Source organism: Trachemys scripta, chromosome 8, assembly GCF_013100865.1.
Source record: "Trachemys scripta elegans isolate TJP31775 chromosome 8, CAS_Tse_1.0, whole genome shotgun sequence".
Lineage (NCBI taxonomy): Eukaryota > Metazoa > Chordata > Testudines > Emydidae > Trachemys > Trachemys scripta.
This window is the reverse complement of record NC_048305.1, coordinates 17,991,913-18,009,718: the sequence shown is the minus strand read 5'-3', so window position 1 is coordinate 18,009,718 and position 17,806 is coordinate 17,991,913. Positions and strand designations below refer to the sequence as shown.

Genomic DNA, 17,806 nt, shown 5'->3' with positions numbered 1-17,806 from the left:
GGCTTTCTCCATTCACTGCACATCCATGGTGCCCTCTTGGATCACAGTAATAATAATGCTCACCATTCACATAGCCCTTTATTAGCCAGATAGATTCTCTCCTGCCTCACAGCTGTGCTTGGAGTTGGCAAGAGGGGTGAGCATAAAGCCTCCCTGATCTTGAGGAGTGGCCCCGACCATTTAGCATTGCTGTTGGAACCTGTAAATTGCATCCTGAATGTCCGGAGGAGGGCTGGGATCAGAGGGACAGACCCAGAGCCAACACTTGTGCCCAGCAAAGAGTGCCCCTCTGACAGGGCATTTGCTACTGGGAATTTGTGGCCAGATTATATCCCCTTTATGCCACTTGAGTGGTGCAAAGGGGCAGTATGTCAATGGAGAATCTGGCTTTATATGTTCAAAACTGGTTATAACAATTAATTAATCCTCACAACATCTGGGGGTGGTAAGTGGGGAAGTGTTATTGTCTCAATCTTTGTCTGTAAAATTAAGTGTCCTGTCTAAGAGTACACAGTGACCCACTGGCAGAGATGGAATTAGAATTTGGGGCCTCCTGACTTACATCTTGATGCTCACTCCTTCAAACTGATTCTCAAGACACAGAGCGCTTGCATGATGAAAATGTCTTGTACATCAAAGTAATATTTTTCACTTTTACTGTTTTCAATTATTTAAGTGGAGGCTAGAGGGGTGGGGAGAGTTTTCCTGCTTCTGATGTGTTTCTTCCCTGTCTGTAGCTACTACTAAATTATTGCCAGGGTTTACTTTTTCCCTGGATCATAAAGAATATTCTGAAGAAATGTTTTGCCTTTGGACTGCACCAGATGGCATGTACAGTACATGGCATGTATTTCCAAACATATGTTCAGAAGAGAATAGTCCAAAACTCCCCAATAAGGACACAGTAAATAACTCATTTTCAACTCTGGTGGCATTCCATGGAAGATCTCAGAGCATTTTACACACATTAATGCTCACAGCAAGAATCCAGTGAGGGATGGAAGTCTTGATATCCTCATTTTACTTGAAAGGAAACTGAGGCACCAAGAAGTGAAGTGACTTGCTTATTTGAGTACATACTCAATGGCAGAGCTGGGAATAGAATCCAGTAGTCTTCAGTCTCCTACTTTAGCCACTAGATCACTTATAATTAATCTCCTGTCTATATTATTATTTATTATTATTATTAATTTGTATTGTGGTAGTGACTAGGAGCCCTAATCATGGACCAGAACCCCATTGTGCTAGGTGTTGGACTAATAATAACATAATACATTAAATAATAATTTATCACCTCTATAATCCCCAATCCATTGTGTTGGACACTGTATAAAAATATAAATATGAATAAAAAGTCCCTATCCCAAAGGGTTTACAATCTAACCACTTTAAGGCTAATATAGCATTGTGCTGGAAGGGACAATGGGTCTGATTCTGCATTTTCACCATTTTTACACTGGCCAAACTCCATTTGCTTCAGTGCAGGTTACAATTAATTTGCAGCCCTGTAAGTGAGAGGCGACTCCAGTCCCCTTGGGGCTCAGCATTAAAAACAAATACCAGACTCTAATTTACTACTGATACTGGCACCAAAATGATTACAGTCAGGTCTCCTTAGGCATGTAAATGGTGGCTTGAAAAACTATACCACAACTGTTGATCCATTACATGCATCCTTTGTGCCCACTGCAATAACAGGGCACAGTACTTGCAATGATGAAAATGCCCTGTCCTCCATAGGACATTAAATCTATTAAAACTTCAGGTCATTGTCTTCTTTGCCACTTCCCTTATTGACTGTATGCCTGGCTGTTGTGCAAATTAGTCTTTCTAAGGTCTGCTGATATCTGGTCCATGTACTGAGTCTTTGGCCTCCCCTTGGGTCATCCTCCATCCATGATAACTGCAAGGGCCATCCTACCGATATAGCTGCCAGGTCTCTGCTGGACATATCCATACCAACGTAGCCTAACCTCCCTCAACTTGTCTTCAGGTGGGGCAACTCATATTAGGTCCCTCATAACCTAATTTTGCTGCCTAACTATCTGACCATCTTCATTCCCATAGTGGAGAGCACACGGATGTCTTTTCTTGGGGTTGGCCAAGTGTCTGTTCCGTATATTAGAATGGTGTCATATTACATTTTATACACTCTATTCATACTTCAGGTATATGAAAATATATATCAATATTCTCCTCCTCTTTTGATGGCAGTAACAAGGTCCAGATGCCCAGCTATGGAAGTTATTTTTCCAGCACTAGCATCTGTCTCATTTGCACTCTCATTTGACTTGCACAGAAGCAGGGTGCACTTAACTGACCAGTTGCCCATTTAGTAACCATTAAAGGAAATTCATGTTGCATTTTATTGCCATCATATCTGCTATTTACTATGGGATATATTATGGTTTTTAAGCAATAGCCTTCAGTAGGAGTCAGGGTGTTTGTGTGTGGGGAGGGGGGGAGGTCAGGCATCAAAAAGGAGCCCCTGGGATCATTTTGGCTCATTCCGCAAAAATGTCTGGGTGGGGAGCAGATGCTGGGATAAGAGCAGCACCCCCTTTAAAAGGTTGCAGTATGTGCTAACCCTACACATACTGCTCCACTTGTCACTGCAAAAGGCAGGAGAGGCCCTTTTCCCATGTCCTCTTTGTGGAGTCTAGCATTGGTGTCAGTGCAAAATATCTCATGTCAGGAACACAAAAACCCAGCCTGTGGATGCACAAATGGAAGGGAAACTTCTGCATTCTCTCTTCCTTCCCCCAAAATGCCCTCTCAGGGCTAGTCAAAATCTAAGTAAAATTCTGGCTGGTGCCTGCCCTGGGCACCTCCCAGAAAGCCCATACCGAGAGGAGCCAGGCATGGCGATTGTCTGTCCTGAGCTTGGCTCCCCAGCAATTTCTGTCAAAGGGAGGCTTGAGGCTTTGGATCAGACCTCAAACCTTAAGATGCTCTGCTCTGTGTGATCTCTTGTGAACTGTACTCATAAGCGACCCTGCAATAGACACGCTATGACAACAAACCACGTTATACATATGGGACAGAAAAAAACATTCTGATCATTACTATTCATTATTTGTACTGTGGAAGTGCCTAGGCACTATGCAAATTCAGAACAAAATAGACAGTACCTGCCGCAAGGACCTTACAATAAGGGGAAAGGTTCCATTTTCAAGTTTCCAAGGGACTATGGCTACCTCAGTGATTTTGACAAGGATGCCTTGTAAAGTCTCATCTGATTAGAAGACAGTGGCTGGACATGAACCCAATATAAAACCCCACATGTAGGTATTAAACCTATCGAAATTCTGTGCCTATTTGATTGTCAAACTGAATTCAGAGTTGGCAACCTCAAGTATCCAAAAATCATGAATCAGCCCTCTCCAAAATAATGAGACTGGCTTAAAAATCATGAACTTTAAATATAACAATAATACACTAGAGATTGTTTGTTTTTATTTACCTTCTGGATTATGAACCTTTAGGATGCAATTGGGTCAGATTCTCAGGCTCTTCTCTGCAACCAGGAGGCTTAGAAGCTTTCATTTTTTTAATGAAAGCTGAGATATGCATATATTTACATGACTGGAAACTAAGGCTTTAAGAAATACACCAACGATCATGGGACTCATGATAAAATCTTGCGAATAGGCAGCTAGATCTGTGCGGAGAACAGAAATTCCATTTTGTGAAGTATTTCGAGGTTTTGAAATCTAGTTTTGTTTTGAATTGGAATGAAACTCAAAATTTTTCTAATTCTCTGTAAAGGAAAAGTCTGAATTTTTAAAAATTTCTGATTGATTGAAGTGTTTTGTTTTGACAAAATCATATTGAGATGTTATGTTTCAATTTGACTCTTATTTTATATTACAAAATAAAAAAATCAAAACAAAAAGTAATTTCAAAATGAAAAATCAAAATGTTTCATTCCAAAAATGTTGAAATGGGATGTTTTGACACTCTTGGAATATTTTCTCTCCCTCCCACCCCACCCATTTTTTCTTCAAAATAAAATGATGGTTAAATCATGATTTTGCAAAGCATTTCGGTTTTGATAGAACTGCATTTTTAGACAGTAAATGGTTCGATCAACGTTTTTCTGACCAGCTCCTTTGGCAACTGAGAACTCTGGGGACATAAATCTTTCACCACACTGCCTTTTATAACCCATTGTACTTACAACTCTCACATTATCCCAGAACAACACTCCCATTCCCTTTTAACTGAAATCACTGGAGCTTTGAACAGGCACAAGGGTCTTCCTGCATGGATGTGAGTTTTCCTGTGTACGCAAGCTGACTTACATTAACACCGGCCCTTATTGCTCTTTTCCTCATTGTCCCTCTCCCACTACATCCTACTGTTTGTTTTACTCACAGTTGAAACTTGTCTTAAACTAGACTCTGAGCTCTTTCAGGCAGGGTCTGTCACTCTACGTTGTCTTTGTATGGTATTGTGAGGGGGTGGGCTAGGCCCAGAGGCCCCCTGCGGGAGGCCTCAGGGTCCTAAAACAGTAGTCCCAGGAAAGGAGCAGTGGAGAGGTCCTCCAGACAGGCTAGAGTGGCTGCAGGGGAAGCAGCTAATCAGAGAGGCTGCAGGGAGTGGCTAATCAGGGCCCAGGAGGACCCTATAAAAAGTAGCTGCAGCACTGGAAACAGTCAGTTTCTTGTTGGAGTGAGAGTTCAGGTGATACTCCTGGCTGGCCAAAGGGAACGCTAGCATAATGGACAGCTCAGTGCTAGTAGGGACTGGGGGAGTGAGGAAGAGCTCCTGGCTGGCTGCTGGGTCTGAACTTAGAGGGGCCCTGAGCAAAGGATGAGGTGGTGGTGGTGAAGGCTGGGGCTCTGGGGAAGTGCCCATGGAACTGAAGGCAGTTGTCCTAGAGCAGTGCTTCCCAAACTGGGGTTTGCAAAATGTTACAGGGGGTTCTTGGGGAAAAAAATCCCTAATGGTGGACAGAGCTGTCCCTAGGGACCCCGGGTAGCACGTGGCCAGCAGCCCAGAGCTCCTAGACTTCCAAGAGCTAAGCAGATCAAAGCAAGCATATCTATCACACTGAGGAGATTTAAACGTCAAGACTCATAAGAAACGGAGGTGAATATTTTTTGCTGTTTTTAAAATTAAATAGGCAGTTAGTATTGTTTGAAAAATTATTATGAAGAACAAGTTTAAGCTTTGTTGTAATGTGAGTTGTTTGCCTGGACTGCTCAAGACCTGAATACTTGTGCAGGAGGAACTCTTTGAGTTGGCTTCTTAAATACCTTCATGCTGTTTCACATCTGATACTCCTTGATGAAACATAAGAGCCTTGTCTTACAACAGGCTTATTCAAACTGATACAAGCTATGAAAGTGAGATCTTGGAAGAGTGTTGCTGTTTTCATAAGGTAATACAAATACTGTACTGATAAATAATAATTAATAAATAGTGTGTAATAAGCATGTCACAAAAACAAATTTTATATTTCCAAGATCACTGCTTTTATAATTTATACTCAGGTAAAGGAGAAAATCCCTGGAAATATTCATTTTTAAGAGGGGGTTTGTGAGACTTAACATTTTAGTGAAAGGGGTTCACAGGTTGTTAAAGTTTGGGAACCACTGTCCTAGAGGGACACAGAAGCATATGGCTGCTATTCTTAGGGTCCCTGGGCTGGGACCTGGAGTAGTGGGTAGGCCTGGGTCCCTCCATAGGCCACTGGGGAAGTGGGCCTACAACTGGACAGCAATAACCCCTTAGAAGGGGATCTGAACTGTCAAGAGGCCCAGCTGGAGAGATGGTGCCAGAAGGGACGAAGAGGGAAAAACCATGGGCTCCATGGAAGAAGCCCTGGGCGTTTGGCCTGATATCAAGGCCAGAACTGTTTAAAGACCACAGACACACCCTGACCAGAAGAAGGCGCTCATGAGAGGTGGGTGCCACACTGTTACTGGATCTAGCAAAATGCTTCCCTTTATGTGAATTATCACTTCTGGAATGGCAATAAATAGCTTTAAGTAGTGTACAGGGTCTTAAAGTAGGCCCTCTGTGATGGGTGAATTTCACCCAAATATCATAAATGGTGAAAAGTGGGTTAGAATTCTCATGTTATCCCAAAGTGTCATTAGTAACAGAGAAGGAATTCTCTTTTTCTAAAAAGATGTTATTAACTTGATTTATCCATTTGGGGACAAATCATGTTAAGAAGTGTGCATCTGATCCTGTACTCGATGATGTAAATGACAAAATTCCCAATGAATTAAATAGTGCAGGTTTAGACCCCCTATGTTTTCAAACAAAAATTGCTTGTCTTTATTATTGACACCTTAGATTATTCAAACTTTAATTATACATATTATTAGCATTTAGGCGCCCCAGTCGTAGATGAAGGCTGCATTGGGCTACGTACTGTACAATCTTTTTGTTCTGTTTGTAAGATTTTTGGGGCAGGGATTGTCTAAGTAAAATTTTAAATCTCTAGAATGTAAAAACTTGAATTTACTCTTCACATATTATGATGATCTTGTATTTCACTCATCTTGGACAAGGATAGTTGACCAATCATTTTTGCTTTCTGGTTTTCATGCACTGACTAGCACCTTACTGAAATATTTAAGGGCTAATCTGGTACTCCTATCACAGGCAAAACTTCAGGTGGAGTCATTAACAGTTTTACCTACATAAGTACTGCAGGATCAGACCCTTAGGCTGCAAAACTGCAGAGGAATCTTTATGTTCAAACAAACACAAAAAAGGCTTTTGGAACAGAAATATAGATATAACTTCATGGTATTTCTATTAATTATTAGCATTATGGAAGAGCCTGGAGGCCTCAACCAAGATTGGGCCCCATTGTGCTACGTGATTTACAAATCCATAGTAAAAGGTAGTCCCTACCATCAAGAACTTCCAATCTCAATACATTAAAACAATGGAAGGCTGGGAAGGAAAGCGGAGGCCCAGAGAGAAGTGACTTGCTCAAGGTCACACAGCAGGGGAGCTGGGAACATCACACCACTTTTATAACCCACTCATCTTAGGTTTTTTGAAACCCTTTGCTAATGAAATGCAACATTTGGGCCTAAATTGCAGCATCCTTTTAATTCTGCTTAGGGTTCCCTGGTTGTGCTCTTAAAATTCCCAAAAGGTTCCCCAGGGCCAGTGCAACCTATTAGGTGTCCTAGACGGTCGCCTAGGGCACTAGCATTTGGGGGGCGGCATTTTCTTTGGCGGCGACCACGGTGGCCGGATCTTCGGGGAGGGGGCGGAGCAGAGGTAAGCTGGGGTGGGGAGCTGCCGCACGGCTCCCCGGGCTGGGGGTGGGGAGCTACTGTGGGGGGGTGCCTCAGGGCGGGGGGGAAGCTGCCACGGTGCGGGGGTGCCTCAGGGCAGGGAGCTGCCGCAGGGCTTGGGGAGGGTGCAAGGTTAAAGTTTCGCCTAGGGCGCGAAACATCCTTGCACCAGACCTGCCTGGTCCAGGCAAGCCTTACGCTACCATGGTAGCAAGCATTATTGCACCCATTTTACATATGAGTAAACCCACACGCATTGGGAGGGTAGTGCCCAGTTCCTCAATGGTATGTAGGCACCTAGCCTCCATTGAAGTCAATGGGAGTTAGGCATCTAAATACCTTTGAGGATCTGGGTCCAAGAGTCTGATCCTACAAAACCCTTACTACCATTGAAGTCAGTGAAAGAGAGGGTTGGTGTTTTTTCCCCAAGGTCACACATCTCTCCCAGGCAATGCCTGGGATAGAGCTCCTAGCCCTCTGCTCCATCAGCCCTGGCCTAAAACAGTAAACGCCCATGCACCAAAAGCTGTCGCCTTACAACGCACTGGAGCCCAGGCCGGCGCAAACGTGTCTCCGAGCCAGACCCGAACCCGCTGCTTCAGCGGCTGAGCAGTGTGAGCGCAACAGGATCCATTTCTCCGCCTTCCTCATCGGCCTCTCCTAGCGGGCTGCCTGGGGTAGAGGGCGGAGAGCAGCGACCCCTTGGGAGGTGCCGGGTCAGCCACTCCCCGGGCGCCGCGGTGCCTCTGCTCCACTGCAGCAGAAAGGTGCGCGGCCGCTGCTGCCGCCGGGGGAGAGTCCCCAAGCTGCCGACGCGGTTGGACTGAGCCGAGCTGTATGGGAGGAGCTTGGGCTTTAATGCACCATAAGGCTCCAGCAGCCAACAGCCGCCGCCGCACGAGCTTCTCTTCAGCCGCCTCCTGCAGCGGCCCCTCTCCCTGAGCCCGCGGCGAACCCCGCGGTGCCTGCCGACCGAGCCGCCAGCCTTGCCCGGCTAGGGAAACACCCAGCAGGGCCGCAGCTCTGCAACGTTACCCCTTTCTCCCCCCCCCCCCCCCCCAAAAAAAAACCCCGGAGCCGCGAGCTTTGCAGAAGCGGACACCATTTTGTGGCTAGCGGTTTCCTGACTGGGCGAGCCGGGGACTGCTGCATGCGGAAGGGAGCTCGCCCGGCGCCAGGGGAACCTGTTGGGCACCGCCAGAGCAGCGCTCGCAGCCCAGCCCAGCTGCGGCACTTCGCACTGGAGCGGGGGCTTGCGGCAGCCTCACTGCAATTCGCCCGGCTGCAGCAGCCGCCGCCGCCGCCGTCCCTGAGAGGAGGAGGGAATTTGGACCCGGTGCTGCAACAGCAACCGCCCCCCGGGGTGGTGTAGGAGCCCGGGGTTTGCACCGTGTGCATCGCCGTCCCTGGGCGGAGAAGGAGATCCGGACCTTTGCTGCAGCCGGAGGAGGTGAAAGCTTGCTGGGGTGGTACCCCCGCCTCCCCCGTAGGGTAGGACCATGCTGTGCTCGATGCAACTCCCCTGCCCGCCTCTCCGCTGAGCCTGGCCGGGTTGGGGCGATGATGGATACTTGCCTGCTTGTTCTCACTTCTCACGAAAGTAAGCCTGCTGTAAATGGAGGAGGACATTGATACCCGCAAGATAAACAACAGTTTCCTGCGCGACCACAGCTATGCAACAGAAGGTAATGGCATGCTGAGGAGCCCACGGCGCGGAGAGCCGCATTCCGCTGGGGCGGAGGGGGGTGGGGGGTTGGCGATGCCTTGGCGGGGCTCAACTTAGACCCAGGGCAGATCCGGCAGCAGCTCGGCCTCGGCATCTAAAAAGCACGGCCCCGGGGGAAGGCATGGGTGTAAGCAGAGCTCGTCGCCATGGCACGGAAAGGGCCAGAGGGTGTCGCTGGAATGGCAGCGGATTGCCACCGTGGGAGTGAGGAGGGCTTGGGCATGGAGCAGCAGGTGGATCCGGACAGCACCTCCCTTCGGGAAAGGCCAGGGGGGGCCGTGTGGGGGTGCGGGCAGGGCCGAAGCTGTGCCCTACCCTCTGAGTCACACACCGGGTGAGCTCCACTGGGATTCGGCTCTGCTCACATCTTTCTGTGTCAGCCTCGCCTGCCCACTCCCAGATGTCACCAGCCGCCCTCGAACCCGTTTTTGCTTTCATGGGGCCACGTTACAAAACGAAATTTTAGCTCATGGTTGCCACAGGGCAGGGCTTCGGTTCCTGCCCGTTCATTCCTCGTCAGGATTATGTCACGCATCCAGAGGACAGTAAAAAGCCCCAAGCAACCGAAGCTCCCAAAAAACTGCTGATGTGTGATGAATAAATCGTGTCAAAGGGAAGGGCTGACGGCAGCCAGCCAGGTTCCGACACACGCGTTCAGAATGCAATGGGTGTCCATTTAGTTATTAATTCTGCAGCAGTGGTTTCTGCTGAATCAACAGTGAGCGGAAGCGGAGTGGGTTTAAAGTGTTCAAACATCTGGGATTTGTCTTGAAGGGAAACAGAAGGAAGAGGTGCCTTCTTTATTCGCTGTCCTTCAGTTAACCCATTAAAGAGGCTAGGCAGGGCTGTGCCTGGTAGATTTTTCACTATTAAGGGTGCAATTCTACCTCCCACTGAAACCAATGGGAGGTTTGGGTGTGGAAGGAATGCAGGATTGGACCCCAGTTTTGCAGATGAATAATGATAGAAACATCTCTGCAATACTGGGATGGAATCTAGTTGAAATCAGTGGTATTTCTCCAGGTCGATGCTGGTATAGCTGAGATTAAAATCCTGCCCACTGCTCCTGCAGTTGGGTGAGAATGAACTAATTACATATTTGTAGCAAACTGCCTTATTAATAGTTTTTTAGCCTTTTCACTTTCAGAATATTTGGAAAACATATTAGTAGTCTCAACACATGCATGCAAGGCAAATAAGAACTAGCATCCTTATTTTTACAGATGGGGAAACTGAGTCAAAGAGAGAAATTGATTTGCCCACTGTTTTAAAAGGAGTCACTGCGGCAGCTGGATTAGATCTCAAAACTTCCTGTCTCCTGATATGTTACACCGATCCCTAGACCAATCCTCTCACTGAGAAACAATATCTGTTTAGTTTTAAATTTGGAAATTGTATTAATTTGCCCTTTCACTTATTTCCTATCTGTCTTTTGGGAGGCAATATGGCCTGAAGGCTGTGGAATTGCAAGTATGTGGATGAGTGTGAAATTGCAAGTCAGATAATTCCGAGATCTAATCCTAACTGCCATTGGATGACCATGGCAAGTCACTGCATCCTTGTGCCTCAGTTTTCCCATCTGTCAAATGGGAATAATACATAACTCTATTTTGCAGGGTTGTTGTGGAAGCTAATTAACACTTTGCTTGTTAAAAGTGGCATTTAAATACCACTTTTATTTTTAATTACTGTTGAGATAAATGGAAAGATTTGTGGAATATCAAATAGACATTGAATTACAATTTGAGAACATGGTACGTTATATTCTGACGATATCACTGACATTCAAGGGTCTGAGCATAGGTTTTTTTTATTTTAAATTCTGGGAAATACAATATATAATGTGAATGAAAATATTTTATTAGGGTTATAATTATTTGTTCCTCTTGAGACTTATTTCCTGAAAGGTTTCCACATGAAGAAGTATAATTTGACTAGCATATTGCAAAAAGGTGAATTGGCTGTATGTAATTCTGCCAAAAACAGTATATACAGTACCTCATCCCCCAGCTAAGCATTTCAGGTTTGGCCACTGGTGCATTTGAACGTGGCTTTATTATTCTGGTATGGTGGGGGGGTGGGAGATCACGTGGCCTTGTAAAGTTAGAGTAACAGAATGCAAGATGTAATACACATTTCACACTGCATTCTGCCACAAAAAGGCAGCCTCCACCCAGTGGGTAATGCCCAGGAAGGATGGATAGGAAAAGGACCTATTTGCCTCTGTTAGTATTTCTGATTCCTGAAAACCTGCAATCTCAAAACTCTCTTGCTTCCCAGACAAAATTGCTTGTTCAGACAAAACGCAGCTATTGTTCAAAAAGAAAAATTAATCCTCTGAAAAATTACAGGGAACCCCTTAAACAAATAATCCCTTCAAACAGGAATCCAGATTAAGCTCTTTACTGCTTCATTCTCCTGAAATGTGACACTGATACGACATACACAGAGAAAATCAAATGTATGAAAGGAGAATGAGATTTTTTTATTTTGATGTGCTATTAGATGGGAAAATTAAATTGTTCAAAAGTGTGGGACACCTAGTGATTCACAGATTAAAACACTGATCATGTACAAGGTAGCACTGCTTGTGGGCAGCTGAAATGTACCTGGTCAGTCAAAGGGCTGCAGCCTGGACATGGATGGCAGTGGCCAAAACATCCAGAAAGGTAATTTGGTGAGGATTTGTGGGAGGCACGCTAATAGTCCTTTCTTGATGTAAGGGGAGAGTGGCGGTGCAAATGTCACCCTCTAGGGGGCAGCTGCTACAGCTGACACATTAAGTGCCATTTGACTTCCACATGATTACCTGCTTGGAACACAGGATGAGTAGAAGGATGACTGGCTGAGTTGAACCTGCAATGATTTAAACTCCTAATGCTAAGAAGCATTATTTCAAACCTGATGCTTATACTTTAAAGCTATTCCTTCCAGCTGTTGCATGGCAAATTCCCCCAAGTTGTGCCGCAGAATTCCAGGAAGAACAGCTTAATGCAACAAACTAGAGAACAATAGTGCCTCCTCTCCTTAAAAATGAAATTGAGGAACCTCGATTATACCCCTGATCATCTAATAGGTAACATACCAGGTCAGAATAAAATGTCTGTTGCTGGACTTTAAGAAGTAAATGAAAATATTTCATAGCAGAATATCAGCTGGGAGTTTCTTTTGTACCTATCATGCTTTGATGGACTTCTGATTCCTCTTGAAATATTTCTATTAGAACGAGGCTCAGTGAGCTGTGAAATACTATAGCTGGTTAGTGCGTGGTGTAAGTAGAAAAAAAAATCATAGAAAGTTGTGTTTATTTCTCCCCCCCCACACCACAAAAGTAGCATATGTCTAAAAAGATTTGATTGATAACATTTCTTCTATTAAAAATCCTTACAATGCCTCTGCAGTATGTGAAGACTTGCTTTTGAAATGAGGTGGCCCGCAGTGTTTTTAACTGAAGAAGTAAATGGGGTTATGTAATTTGGGTTAGTGAAGTGTTGTTGCTACTTAAATCGCTTTGATATTTTTATGCAAATGCAGGATAAGTATGGTATTTCAAATGCATTCACTTGAATCCTTATCTTTGAGCAATGCTCAGACCTACCGGTAATGGATGGAAAAAATCAGTGCTATTAAAACTCAGCTTTACAGTTGCCAGGAATTATCAAGCTATTGAATATAATAAACAGAATCGGTATAAAATTACTGGCAAGTGTTATGAAATTCACCAGAGTTATAAGAGAATGATGAAAAGTGTGTACTAAATTTCATTGCGGAAGAATTGCCATTCCATTCTGGGTCATTTTATGACCCAGAAATGATATAAAATTTTCACAGAATGGGAAATATTCCATAAAATGCTCCAGACATACTTTTTTTGCTTTTTTGATGCATAAATCAACCTATATATGAACAGCAATTTTAAAATTAAAAATGCAGAGCCTTTGCTTGAAAATAGGACAAACTAAGACCTTTTATCTGAGTGAAAAGGAACCTGTTTTTGCTCCACAGAGGTTCCATTTATTGAGCAAAATGTTGGAGAGCTAAAAGTCTCCCCCCCCCCCCTCCTCCACAAAAGTGGACCATTTTCCTTAGCTTGAACTGAAAGGTGAATCCATTATATGTTTAAGTCTTCAGATTTCAATGTGACTATTTTGCATAGCCCTGCTATTTACCCAACACTTCTCTGAAACCCTCTAGGTGGCTTGCAGGACAGAAAAGTACTGATTAAAAAAATGTGAATAATATCAATATGGTCCCTTTATGCTTCTCAAGTTGAATGGAAAGTGCTGGGTTCATGATGAGCTGCTTGTATTCTGCAATTTCCAGTGCAAAGGGAACTGCTGCTATTACCACTTGCATCTAGTAAAACAACACTTTAGTAAAACGGACATCATTTTTTAAGCTGTCTTGCAAGCCGTCTGTGTCTGATGATCCCACTGATGTCAGCATGCATTCTAAGTGTGGAGAAATTTCAGGATTGGGCTTTTTAGCCACAGTTACTACATTTGGCTGACTTTGCCACTAAAGCTTACAGAAATCTCCATTCCTTCTAATTTTTGTAGGATACATCAAACTTAATTTTATGCGACTCGACAGGTGCCCTTCCCATTCCAGACATCTGCTAACCTCCTCCAATGGAGAGGGCTAGCAGGTGTTTCCTTCACATTGCAAATGCCAAATATAGTGCAGTAGAATCTGTTTTGTATTATGTTTAAAATTGTAAACACTCCGCAGTCAGGAAATGCGAAAGTTAGAATTCCTCTAATATTCTTAACTTCCCTGCATTGCACATATGGGATCCAAGTTTGCCATGTTTGTGACTTGTCTGAGAATTGCTGCTATGTGAGATGTGGAATAATCACTAGGCAGTGTTCCACCCAGATTTCCAATGATTGTGTACTTGTGATAATGCAGAGCTGTGTAGAGAGCTACTGGGGAGTTGTCCAGGAGCCCCAGGCTGGCACTTTTACTATCAAGAAGCTTATGGATGTGGGTTAAGGCTAATTGAAACCTGGCTCCACAAAGAGTTTACCCATTCAAATCTTTTAGGTTCCATCTGAAAGACTTTTCCTCTGACCACTCTTAGAAGCCCTCTTCAGACTCCCCAACCCAAGTTCCTCTTCTTCCAGAACCTTCTTAGTCATTCACAGCCCCCTTCTTCCTCTGCAGCTTTACTTCTTTGAGCCTCGCCTTTTCCTTCTCAGCCCCATGTACTACTCCCACATTTACTGAATGAGATTCCTTCCTCTTTTGCCCAGGGGCCAGCAAAGAGGTCTCAGTAGTAAAAGCCGGGCTACCAAATTGGGTCACCCATGTCAGTCATGTGCAGGCTGACTGCTACGTTTCCTTTCTCACAAACTCCCATTTCCTCAGCCCACCTGGACCATGAGACTTGTGCTGCAATGGACTCGACCTGGGCAGGGGGAAGAGTCACCTCAGATGTCTTACATTGGAAGTCCTAGCAGTCCTCGCAGTGACTGGATCCTCCCCTGAGGCTGCTTGAAATGGGCATGTAATTTAGCTATTGTGATTTGGGGTCAGGAGGGAGCCAGTTTGTCTGAGAAGCCTGCAATGAGGAGAGAATCATTGGAGGGAAAAATGGTTGGGGTGGGTGGGGATGCCTGAAGAAGGAAATGAGGACAGAGCAGCAGAGGGCTTAATTACACATGCTCAATCAATGCAGTGGAATGGTTTCTTGTAAAAGCAAGTTCTGAGGTTTCAGATCCATGACTGAAGGGTTAAATGACATGACTAACCCCACCCTATTGGCAATCTTGCTTGGATTATTGCTGTTCATTACTTGTACGAAAGACTTGGTAAGGACAGCTAGTGGGCCAGGAACATCAGATGCAAGACTCACTTTTGCAGTTGGGGGGCCAAATTCTAAAATCCTCCTCCCCCTGACTTCAATGAGAGAGCTGTCGGAGTTAAGGTAAAATGAGCAAGGACCGGAGGCTATGACCCTTTTGGGTTTGAAAAAGATGTGGACTGAATACGGTATTCGACATATTATGCTAGCAACCAGGAAGACAGTTGCACATCTGTGTCTGTCAGAACTCATGATCATATCTGCATCTGAATGCCAGGAAATCCCATCTCTTTATTTTTTTATTTTTTTTAAATAGCTGGAAACAGTGTTTTTTTTTTTTTTCCCCTTTGCTTGCTCCCCAGGTTTTGCATCTCAAATCAGACTCTTTCAATTCCTGCCAACATGATAGCACCTGCAGTGGTCACCTGTCCATGAGGTGGGTCAAAAGGTACTCCTGTGAGGAGTTGAGATACCACTGAAGTAATTTAGACTCAGATCCTCAAAGATAGGCTTCCAAATTCCACTGCAATCAGTGGAAGTCTCTTTACGGATCTGGGCCTTAGAGACTAGCTCTTTTCCTGGGAAGGGAACCACACAGTGAGTCTATCAATAAGCAAATAAGGACTTTACTGAAACAATCACTAGGTGGCTCCCTGACAGGAAGCTAGTCTGCATATTTTTGAAAAGGCTCAGAACCCACTATCTAAGTGTAGGATCCTCCCAGGCATTAATTGTATGTGCCCTAGGAATCAAGCGGAAATGCAAGCGTGCTTCATTTGTAGTCTTCACGCACAGAAAGTGATCGGAATCCAAAAAGCCACATGGAATCTTTCCCCTCATTTTCTCTCCCTCCTCCCCCAATTCTCCCACTACTTGGCATATTGACTGTCTGATGTATGGAACATTTTTTTTGGTGGATGGAACTGGAATCATGTCCTGGTTCCCCTTGCATTTACACTGGTGCAAATCAGGAATAACTCCATTTGACTTCAGTGGAGGTACAGTGATGTGAGAGGCGACTCAGGCCTCTGGGTATCTAGGATTCTGGGGGGAAATTCCAAAGGGGAAAATACTCTTGGGCTATATAATCCATCCCCAGGGCTAGTGGAGGGTTGTTCCTGACATCCACTTTTCCATTGCTTCGCTGAATGCCCCAGTGCTAGGGCTCCCTCTGCAAGATTGTTCCACGATTGAATAGATTTTACTGTTAAGAAATCAGCCTACATTTTCCTTTTCTTAATTTAATTCAATTTCATGTAGTTGTAGCCCCCTTTTTCCAACTCTAAATCAACTTTGCCCTCTTTTCTGTCTGCACTGTTACCATGGACCAGTCATATCTGCACTGTGTTCTGGTTTTGAAGAAGTAGCTTTTAGAACATGTAATCCCCCCACTCCGCCCCACAAAATGAAGACTAGCCCAACCTTTACAAAAAACATGTACTTAGAAGCCATCTCACCAGTACCTTGACAAGGCCGTAAGGTATCTTGGAGTTGTCAGATGCATAAATCGCCTGTCATGTATTGCAAAGGGCAGGATTAGTTTCTTTTATTTTCTTCTGCGGGGGGGGGGGGCGGGCGGGCGGGAGGGGGAAATCCACAAGCTTTCATTGCAATTAAAGACAGAAAATTTCTGTTGCTAATTTCCTCACATAACTGGATCCGAGATCATTGCCCATATGCTTCCCCCGCCTTCCTCCAATTGCCCAGCAACCACGTTGGTCTTTGATTCATTTGTGTTGTGTTATATCTAATGCTGCTGGCAGGCATTCCAGGACATTCTGCAGAGTGCAAATTAATGCATTTTTCCCTACACTGACAGAATTTTTAAAAAGATTAGTTTGCTTACTGGGGCTGGTTTTTGCTGTGCTGGGAACCTAAAAGCTTTTTACTTTCAATGTCAACTTGATAAGAGCTCTTTGTGGCCATGACAGCAACTTAAAAAAAAAAAAAAAAATCTATCTACAGTCGCCTTCTTAGAAGCATGAAATAGCAGCTCTCCCTCCCTCCTTCCCTCCCCTGCACACCTTTTCTCCTGCACTTCATTAAAGGTGAGCGATGTTCAATATCTGTTCCCATGGAAAGATCCATATTATTGTTGAGTGGGGCAGGTAATTAACCTGGGAACCTCATTAAAGTTGTTATACCCTATAGATATTTTTGAATATGAAACTTAACCCTTTCCTCTACCTGCATTGGGGTTGGGGTGCTTTTTTTGTTTTGTTGAAGCTCCTCTTTTTCTCCCCTGACCTTCTCCACTCTTACTGGGTCTGAGGGAGTCCTGATCTGGACTCGTTGTCTAATCCACAGATCACTGAAAATGAGACCCTTAGAATTCAGCCATTTGTGTTGTATTGCGTCAAAGCTGACCGGGATTTACTTTAATCTGTAGATACTTTAATCTGTGGATTAATAATAGAATAGACCTACTTGGGGACACCGTAAACCGTGGATTACTGACGTGGCTGGGAGCAGTTAATCATGCGAATCAGAACACATTGTGACCTATCCCAGAGAGCCACTCTGGTCATGGTGATAGAGCATCTGCTGCAATCATCTTCCCCGTGTGCAGAGGAAGGGGGGTAAGTAAGATTCTTTTCCCACACACACCCTGTGCAAGGACTAGGACAGCTACAGTCCATGGAATTGAGCAATAGCCCAGGGACTGTTCCCTCTGTGCCTCCAAGGAGCTTTGCACCACTCTTAGCATAAGCCAGTAGCTAAATATCACAGTTGAGCCCTAAACATCCAATCCAGCCCCCCATTACAATCAATGAAAAGACTCTGTATCCCGTAATGAGACTCCTGGACCATTTTGTCACTGAATTTTTGTATCACAGTAGGTAATATAAGTGAGACTTGTAGAAAATCAATATTTTTCCCTTCTGTCAGAGGATCTCAGAGCACTTTACAAATGATCATGAATTCATAGTAGGCCTCAGACTACTGCTGTTGGATAGGGCATTGATACTGTTGGTTTTATAGATGATGATCCAAGACACAAGT

General features: G+C 44.5%; 1 protein-coding gene across 3 annotated transcripts in view; it reads left to right on the top strand.

Moving 5' to 3' along the window:
* Nucleotides 1-17,806, top strand: part of PPP2R2B (protein phosphatase 2 regulatory subunit Bbeta) — a 236,641-nt gene that overhangs the window by 70,932 nt on the left and 147,903 nt on the right. The window contains exon 1 of one of the 3 annotated variants that reach the window (XM_034780482.1): nucleotides 8,037-8,956. The exons of the other annotated variants lie outside the window; for them this stretch is intronic. Coding sequence (XP_034636373.1) covers nucleotides 8,887-8,956 — 70 coding nt within the window. The 5' untranslated portion in view covers nucleotides 8,037-8,886. Of the gene's footprint in view, nucleotides 1-8,036; nucleotides 8,957-17,806 lie in introns of those variants that run through there. 3 annotated transcript variants of the gene reach the window in all.